General features: G+C 42.6%; 1 protein-coding gene across 1 annotated transcript in view; it reads right to left on the minus strand.

Annotated features, from left to right (window-relative positions):
• Window positions 1–1,138, minus strand: part of LOC118368593 (MAM domain-containing glycosylphosphatidylinositol anchor protein 2-like) — a 227,606-nt gene extending 226,468 nt beyond the window's left edge. Inside the window, exon 1 of the mRNA XM_035752822.2 lies at window positions 272–1,138. Within this exon, the coding sequence (XP_035608715.1) occupies window positions 272–344 (73 nt within the window). The 5' untranslated portion in view covers window positions 345–1,138. The remainder of the gene's footprint in view (window positions 1–271) is intronic.
• Window positions 1,139–10,164: the final 9,026 nt, after the last annotated feature.

Below are 10,164 nucleotides of genomic sequence, written 5' to 3' on the forward strand. Positions count from 1 at the left end.
AAACACCACCACTGACGATGAGATGTATCTTTTTAGACGCTCGGAAACAGTGTCAATGCTACATTGGTTCAAATATCCTAATGGCTTGAGAGCACCTGTGGTTTGTCCAAAAACCTGTTGTAATCTACTACATTGTGGGCGAGTCATAGGCTATTATAGCCTACAGAAACAGAGATACACTGTACAACATATGTTGCATTCGACTCAATTTTCACAAGGTCAAGTTGGTATTAATCATAGCTGTTGGGTATTTAAAAATGCATTGGCTTACCATACACTCCTTGGCAATGAATGCACTCCAAAAATATGTTGAACAGCCACAAGAGACCGAAAACTAAACCCATCTTCGCGTTAATGTCAACATATCCACTTCGATGGTGACAGCTTCTTCCCAAGGCGAGATGCAGATGGTCAGAACTCAGTTCCCGCCGTTCCGGACCTGGATTCAGCTTAAATCTGGTTGAGACATCGTATAACGACTTTTCATTTGATGCGCTATGAAATACATTTGGTTCTGCCCATTTTTCATTGAGGAAAGCAGGTCTATTAAGTTAAATGATTCACAATGCTGGATACAAACGGGTAAATATTGTGCCTTGATAGGCGATTTTTGACTGATGTGCCAATGTCCGTGCATACTTCAAGCCTCAAGAGGATCTCCTTGATTTTGACATTGTAAAAGTAACCGAGGATGCAACGTCAAGAATTCTTTCGAGAACAAGCTTATTCGGTGTCCAGTGATATCCACGCGCATCCACTGCCCCTTCACCAATTCCAGCAACTTCCATTGCTAAACAGGGATGAAACACATTCTGATATACACTTGCGGCTTTCCCTCCCCTCTCAAAGGCTTGCCACAGCCTTCCGAGGACAGCGAGGCAAAAGGTGTTGCGAGATGAGGCTGAGCCTCTGGATGTGATGCGTTCATGCTACCACTGTGGCCAAATACGGTGAACATGAGAATTCCCTGTGTTAGAAGCGCATTTTGCTCATGTAGGTTATCTAAAAACTCCAGTTTGTGTCGATCGAAATAAAAGTGAGTCCTCGTTACGTGCCCGTTTTTATCTCAAAATGTCTTGTACATGATTATTTGAAGAGGACTTGGTCAGTCACGCTGCGCACTACGTGCAGCAGTGACACGCCGAGCCTTCGCTTCCTGCCTACGTCAAGTGCGTGACTCCTCAGATCGAATTTGTATGGGAGGCACTTGCACACTGAAAAATGAACCATGGTGCTATGACTATGAGCAACTGTTTTATCAAAGCATGCATTTAGGAGGCGCGTTCCGGGCAAAACAATATTTTAAAAGTATGACGCATAGACTAAAATCCTGAGGCTTTGGTAAGAGTTCAAAGCATTTGCCTGTGTGGCAGATTAAGTTAAGTTTTGCATGTGATTTTGCCTTTCAAAGATTTGACTGAGTTACAGTTCATACAAGGAAATCAGTCAATTTAAATAAAACCATTAGGCCCTTATCTATGGCAAACACATGACTGGGAATAGTATGGATCAGAAAAACAGTCAGTATCTGGCGTGACCACCATTTGCCTTATGCAGCGTGACACATCTCCACATAGTTGATCAGGCTGTTGATTGTGGTCTGTGGAATATTGGCCCACTCCTCTTCAACGGCTGTGCGAAGTTGCTGGACATTGGCGGGAACTGGAACATAGGCTACACATAGTTCCAGAGCATCCAAACAGGCTCAATTTGTGACATGTCTGGTGAGTAGGCAGGCCATGGAAGAACTTGGACATTTTCAGCTTCCAGGAATTGTATACAGATCCTTGCGACATGGGGCTGTGCATTATCAAGCTGAAACATGAGGTGATTGCAGCGGATGAATGTTACAACAATGGACCTCAGGATTATATCATAGTATCTCTGTGCATTCAAATTGCCATGGATAAAATGCTATTATATTCATTGCCCATAGCTCATGCCTGCCCATATCATAACCCTACCACCACCATGGGGCTCTCTGTTCACAATATTGACATCAGCGAACCACTCACCCACATGACTCCATGCATGTCCTCGCTTATGGTAGAGAAATTAACATTAAATTCTCTGGCAACAGCTCTGGTGGACATTCCTGCAGTCAGCATGACAATTGCATGTTTCCTCAAAACTTGAGACATCTGTGGCATTGTGTTGTGTGGCAAAACATGCACATTTTAGAGTGGCATTTTATTGTCCCCAGCACAAGGTGCATCTGTGTAATGATCATGCTGTTTAATCAGTTTCTTGATATGCCACACCTGTCAGGTGGATGGATTATCTTGGCAAAGGATAAATGCTCAATAGCAGGGATGTAAAACAAATTTGTGCACAAAATTTGAGATAAATAAGCTTTTTGTGCTGCGTATGGAACATTTCTGGGATCTTTTAGCTCATGGAACATGGGGCCGACACTTAACATGTTGCGTTTATATTTTTGTTCACTGTAGATGTATAGGCCAGCTATTAAACATCACTGTTCACTTGAATGGTCTCCATCATCAGTGGGCTATGAGAGATATAGTTAAAGACAGTAGCTTCTCTTTTGGGCAGATGCCTTAAAAGAAAACTCAGTTTTCTAAAAACTAATTTTCTTTAGGAATGTAGTGAAGTAAAACTAGTCAAAAATATATATTGTAAAAGTACAGATTCTGCAAAAAAATACTTTAAAGTACTACTTAAGTACTTTACACCACTGTTTTTGGGGTACACTCTGAGGTTGCCAAATGATCAGCTAAATTCAGTTTATAAAGTCTAGCCGTTAGGCCTATCTTTATCTGTTCCCCTACTCATGCAATTTTGAGATTACAGACCCTCTTGTCTTGGACAATATTGAGGAGCGATTGCTTTGCCCTGGCACATTTTACTATTCTGTGTTCAAGTTCTCTCATGAAGTAATACTGTTACTTTATTGGCTGTATGTATGGCATTTATAATCTTGCAATGACTGGCAAAGCTTTCATGCCACTGTCAAAGTCAAACTGATTCTCATCCTTTTGCCATCGGGCACTCTAGCCCAGTAGAGTTGTACTTCCAGTGCCCTCTTCTGGAGATGGGGAAAAGGGTGGCTGTACTGTATGAATTTACAATGAAAATTCACGGACTGGCATAGTAATGATACATAGTAATGTTTAACAATAAACTACAAATAACAAACTAAATGTGTAATTCAGTAAATAGTAGATTTTTTTTTTTTTTAATCTACGTGATAACTATAATTTCATGTTCTGTGCCTTTCATGTTACTGCATTGAAATGACTGGCAAAAACTGAATCACAATACAAGAAAAGGCACCTGATCCGCATCTACCTCCAAGCCATAAGACTGCTGAACAGTTAATCAAATGGCTACCTGGACCATTGCATTGACCCTTTTTTGCAGCGACTCTTACACTGACTCTATGTACACTCACTGGACTCTACCCACACTTTCACTCCAACACACACACACAAACACACACACACTTTCACACTCTCCACATACGTTGCTGCTACTCTGTTTATTATCTATTCTGATTGCCTTGTCACTTTTACCCATAACTACATGTAAATATTACCTCAACTACCACATTGACTCAGTATTTATTGTGTTAGTATTTGTAATTATTATTAGCTAATTGTCTTGCTTTTTAACTCTGCATTGTTGGCAAAGGGCTCTTAAAACTTCTTAAGGCTAGGGGGCAGTATTTTGACGTCCGGATGAAAAGCATGCCCAAAGTAAACTGCCTGTTACTCAGGCCCAGAAGCTAGCATATGCATGTAATTGGTATATTTGGATAGAAAGTTTCTAAAGTTTCTAAAACTGTTATAATAATGTCTGTGAGTATAACAGAACTGATTTGGTAGGCAAAGACCCGAGGACAAACCATCCAGCGCAATTTATTTTTTAGGTCATAGGATTCCCAATTGTTTTCTATGGGAAGCCCTATTTATGAGGAAGCTGGTTGCAGTTCCCATGGCTTCCATTAGATGTCAACAGTCTTTAGAAATTGTTCAATGTTTTTATTTTAAGAAATTAAGAAGTAGTGCTATTCATTGTAAGTGTCACTCCAGGTGGACTCTAATGTTTTGGTGCACGTCAACTGGAACGCGCTTCACGTTGTTTTTATCCGGTATTAGAAACAGTTTATTCCATCTTAAATTTGATCGATTATTTACATTTTAGGATACCTGAGGTTGGAATAGGAACGTTGTTTGAAATGTTTGGGCCAAGATTACGGGTAACTTATTATATATATACTTTGTAGTCATGTTGGGCGAGTTGGAACCGGTGTATTTCTGAATCAAACTCGCCAAAAAAAATTGACATTTTGGGGATATAAAGAAGGAATTTATCGAACAAAACGACCATTCATTGTGTCAATGAGACATTTGGGATTGCAAAAAGAAGAAGATCTTCAAAGGTAAGGCATTTATTATATGGCTATTTCTGACTTTTGTGTCGCACCTGCCCGGTTGAAAAATTATTTTCATGTGTTTGTATGCGGGGCGCTGTCCTCAGATAATCGCATGGTCTGCTTTCGCCATAAAGCCTTTTTGAAATCTGACACAGCGACTGGATTAACATTACACATATTACACATATTTTTGTGAATGAATGAATTTGGTACGCTGCCATTTCACTGGATGTTGTCAAATCGATCCCACTAAAGGGATTGGCGTGTGAAGGGATCCATATTAAGTAAGCATTTCATGATAAAGTCTACACCTGTTGTATTCGGTGCACGTGACAAATAAAATTTGATCTAGAGATAACGTAAAGCAATTTGGTCAGTATTGATCCATGGTGCAATAGGCTACTTCTAGCTTTGCACTGTATGGTTAGGTCGTTTTAGCTGTATCCACTGCTAGGCTGGAGGTCATGTTCTGGCTTGGCAGCTGTGTCAAACAGAGGCTCTACTGCTAGAGGGATTGGTGCCCTTTGGAGAACACCTGAGAACACCTGCTCTTTATCTGTCATTCTGTTCCATGAAGGGACTCTTCTACCCAATGGGAAAGCTGACATTTCCTTTGATAGATTTGCTGTACCAGACTTTTGCACACTGTTGTATTAAAGTCAGTCAACTATACCAAAATTACAGCAGATAGGGGAGACTGGGGTTGGATGTCATTACTCTTGTGTGTATTTCAATACTTTTTTTAAGTATTAGGAGAAAGACCAAGGTATTGGGTTGAAATGGGGCCCATTTGTAACCTCATACTTTATTCCAACATCAATTTATAAGCCATCAAACACACTCTGTCCACATGTGACAACCAGCCCCATCGTATGGGGTTGGTTGTCACAATTTTTGCTAGTAGCTTATTCCTTTTGTAACAGGAAATTAAGCTCTTTATAGCATAAGCACAAACGAGCTTGGAATTTATCGTATACTGACAGTGGCAATGTCTCTGTACAATATGACCTAGGTTTGAAATATAGCTCTCCCTTTCCTTTTTTCAACAAACATAGTTGTTAATCGATACTCCCATAATTGAAACATTTACAAAAGAAAATACCAATACTTGTATTTTTTACTTAAACTTTAGAAAAACACATTCCCCTCACCACCTCAATGTTTTGTCATGCTGACATAATTTGGACCAGGTGGATGAGTTAATTAAAATAATTCACACACTGGAGGGTCACCGGAGGGTCACCAGTTTCAATCCCGTGTTCGTTGTGAAAATATTGGGGGAATTGGCCTGTGATTTAATCTGCTAGTGTTGTATTTGATACTAATCGTTGTTTTAACAACTCTAACTTTCATTTATTTATATTATGTAGGCTGAATGATAATTTCATTACTTGGCATTAATAATATGATGAGCTTAACACTTTTTTCTACCTGGTATGGTTGAACTATTTAAGTAGCTTACCTCAGTGGAAGACATCCATTCAAAACTCGTTGTGGAAATACTCTTAGATAAGCGTTGGCTTACCTTTTAGGAAGATTTGAACTTGTTTTTAGAATCGTAATGACCTTCTTTATGGCAACTGTGTAGGCTACATTCTCTAGGGAACCATATCCTAGAGTTGACTCGCTTATCAAATAATTCCTTTTGTCATGGAAGTGCTGAGAAACCAAATAAAAATTGGTATCTGAACAAATAGTTATATGATATGAGCCGAGAATGTGCTTATTTTGGACCAGCGTCTGGTTGGTATTGGCATCAAACCTCTGATCATTATCCAGTCTTGGGAATGGGGGAGCAGCCTGAAATGGAGGTTATTACGTTTTTTGTGAACTTCTCAATAAACAGATTACAAAAAAGAAAGTACATTGTTGTTATTGCACATCATTAGTATGATCTGTGGTTTATGCTTTCAATGTTTTATTTCATAAGCTAACTATTTGGAAAGCACCAAAATAAAAAGCACACATTTTCAAGCAATAGGTTCTAACTGATTTGTAAAATATTCAAAATTAATCATTCATATTTTGTAAACTGCTTATGCACTCTTTATGAATCCTTTTAAATACTGAAGTAAGAAACATTTTATAACAGTTTTGAGGTGTCAAAGACTGGGAAAAGGAAGTGAGATTTATAAGGCTGAAGACGACTTCAGGCCCTTCTGCTGACTCTCCTCAGCCTCTGAAGAGAGAGCACACCTGAGAGGATCGTCGGAAATCTAAAGTTTACGATAATCTTGAGACTACAGATAGGGCGCTCAGTGTGAATCCTGAGAGGAACCTTGACGTGTCCTTACCGGGGTTGTACTTCACAAAGTTGCCTTGGAATCTATAACCTTGAAAAACCTTCCCTATTTAAGCCTTTGCTAGACTTTATCTGTTTGGAAGCAATCCAGCCAGCTCTATATTCATACAGTACAACATCACATGAGTGTGTGTGTCCTTTAATCCTCCACTAGTAGATTTGCATTCTTGCTTTCACATTTACCGCTCCCCAAGGACTATTTGGCATGGGGCATGTTAGCCATCAGTCAGAATCAAAAAATATTTTTGCGAGAGCTCTTGTGAAAAACATAATATCAGCAAGAACATCCTCAGTTTACCTTGTCATGAAGCAAGACAGGTAGTGTGGTGACGCACAATGAGTCTCACTGGTATTAGCTTTCTGGGATAATGATAGGCGTGAGCTTAGAGAGCTAACGCAAGAGCTCCGAATCCAAACCCTGTTAGGTCACATTGATGCCACGCTCCAGATGGGTCTGCGAGGAGGAGGTCAAAGGGGGTGAAGGGTAACTGAAGGTGGTTCAGATGAGGAGACACGTAACTTTACTTGCCTGAGACCTGAAGACCTGTGATACTGTACCTAATGCCTAGACACTAACTTGATTAGTCAGTTTGATGAGCATGATATAGTGTGTCTTTGTGGAGATTGTAAGTAAGTCTACGCACTCTTAAACTATCATCCTGCTCATGTCAAATAGTCCTTTAGTACTATTTGACATAACATTTACATTTACATTTAAGTCATTTAGCAGACGCTCTTATCCAGAGCGACTTACAAATTGGTGCATTCACCTTATGACATCCAGTGGAACAGCCACTTTACAATAGTGCATCTAAATCTTTTAAGGGGGGGGGTGAGAAGGATTACTTTATCCTATCCTAGGTATTCCTTAAAGAGGTGGGGTTTCAGGTGTCTCCGGAAGGTGGTGATTGACTCCGCTGTCCTGGTGTCGTGGGGGAGTTTGTTCCACCATTGGGGGGCCAGAGCAGTGAACAGTTTTGACTGGGCTGAGCGGGAACTTTTACTTCCTCAGTGGTAGGGAGGCGAGCAGGCCAGAGGTGGATGAACGCAGTGCCCTTGTTTGGGTGTAGGGCCTGATCAGAGCCTGGAGGTACTGAGGTGCCGTTCCCCTCACAGCTCCGTAGGCAAGCACCATGGTCTTGTAGCGGATGCGAGCTTCAACTGGAAGCCAGTGGAGAGAGCGGAGGAGCGGGGTGACGTGAGAGAACTTGGGAAGGTTGAACACCAGACGGGCTGCGGCGTTCTGGATGAGTTGTAGGGGCTTAATGGCACAGGCAGGGAGCCCAGCCAACAGCGAGTTGCAGTAATCCAGACGGGAGATGACAAGTGCTTGGATTAGGACCTGCGCCGCTTCCTGTGTGAGGCAGGGTCGTACTCTGCGGATGTTGTAGAGCATGAACCTACAGGAACGGGCCACCGCCTTGATGTTAGTTGAGAACGACAGGGTGTTGTCCAGGATCACGCCAAGGTTCTTAGCGCTCTGGGAGGAGGACACAATGGAGTTGTCAACCGTGATGGCGAGATCATGGAACGGGCAGTCCTTCCCGGGAGGAAGAGCAGCTCCGTCTTGCCGAGGTTCAGCTTGAGGTGGTGATCCGTCATCCACACTGATATGTCTGCCAGACATGCAGAGATGCGATTCGCCACCTGGTCATCAGAAGGGGGAAAGGAGAAGATTAATTGTGTGTCGTCTGCATAGCAATGATAGGAGAGACCATGTGAGGTTATGACAGAGCCAAGTGACTTGGTGTATAGCGAGAATAGGAGAGGGCCTAGAACAGAGCCCTGGGGGACACCAGTGGTGAGAGCGCGTGGTGAGGAGACAGATTCTCGCCACGCCACCTGGTAGGAGCGACCTGTCAGGTAGGACGCAATCCAAGCTTGGGCCGCGCCGGAGATGCCCAACTCGGAGAGGGTGGAGAGGAGGATCTGATGGTTCACAGTATCGAAGGCAGCCGATAGGTCTAGAAGGATGAGAGCAGAGGAGAGAGAGTTAGCTTTAGCAGTGCGGAGCGCCTCCGTGATACAGAGAAGAGCAGTCTCAGTTGAATGACTAGTCTTGAAACCTGACTGATTTGGATCAAGAAGGTCATTCTGAGAGAGATAGCGGGAGAGCTGGCCAAGGACGGCACGTTCAAGAGTTTTGGAGAGAAAAGAAAGAAGGGATACTGGTCTGTAGTTGTTGACATCGGAGGGATCGAGTGTAGGTTTTTTCAGAAGGGGTGCAACTCTCGCTCTCTTGAAGACAGAAGGGACGTAGCCAGCGGTCAGGGATGAGTTGATGAGCGAGGTGAGGTAAGGGAGAAGGTCTCCGGAAATGGTCTGGAGAAGAGAGGAGGGGATAGGGTCAAGCGGGCAGGTTGTTGGGCGGCCGGCCGTAACAAGACGCGAGATTTCATCTGGAGAGAGAGGGGAGAAAGAGGTCAGAGCACAGGGTAGGGCAGTGTGAGCAGAACCAGCGGTGTCGTTTGACTTAGCAAACGAGGATCGGATGTCGTCGACCTTCTTTTCAAAATGGTTGACAAAGTCATCTGCAGAGAGGGAGGAGGGGGGGGAGGATTCAGGAGGGAGGAGAAGGTGGCAAAGAGCTTCCTAGGGTTAGAGGCAGATGCTTGGAATTTAGAGTGGTAGAAAGTGGCTTTAGCAGCAGAGACAGAGGAGGAAAATGTAGAGAGGAGGGAGTGAAAGGATGCCAGGTCCGCAGGGAGGCGAGTTTTCCTCCATTTCCGCTCGGCTGCCCGGAGCCCTGTTCTAAGTGAAACATAAGATAACATAACATAAGTGAAAGCTGTTCTAATTTTTGGGATTGAAATTCTATAATTTGAAAGACCATGTCTTTGTCCTAAAAATATATACCTATTCTACCCTTTTTGGTCATGGGGAGGGCTCCAAGGCCTGTGGAGATAGTCGGAGGAGGTGTAGCTCCCTTCAGAAACCACCAGCACAACTGTTGCTTGATTTTAACTGGCGGCTTTATTCTGTAGTTTTAGTCCGAATTATCACCTTCCGTGAGAACTATAAAGTAAATGAAAAATACAGTTAAGCACACTCTTACAACCTCCTTATCTTACGAGTGACTTATTAGCTTGGTATAACTCTGAAGTGCTTACATACATAACAGTTTAACCTGCGCTATAACAGTATTAAATTAAACACATGAATAAACAAAAAATACCTCATTGGCTGCTTATTACAGAAGGGAGGAAATCAAACTTCCCACTTATTATTCCTGGCATGAATTCACACTTCATCCTAACATACACGCTTCAACCTTTATGAACTACACCCGATGACATTAAAACTTAGCTAACACCGTGCGGGATTGCCTTCCCTCCAAAAGTGTGTTGCTACAATAAGGATCCCCGTTACAACAGCATTAGCTACATAGTTCAGCATGTCTTATCATTTCCCCCGCACAGCGGACACGTAAACTGCCGATTGCTGCTGCTGCGCTGTTCACAGCAAT

The sequence above is a fragment of the Oncorhynchus keta genome, chromosome 35 (assembly GCF_023373465.1).
Source record: "Oncorhynchus keta strain PuntledgeMale-10-30-2019 chromosome 35, Oket_V2, whole genome shotgun sequence".
NCBI lineage: Eukaryota > Metazoa > Chordata > Actinopteri > Salmoniformes > Salmonidae > Oncorhynchus > Oncorhynchus keta.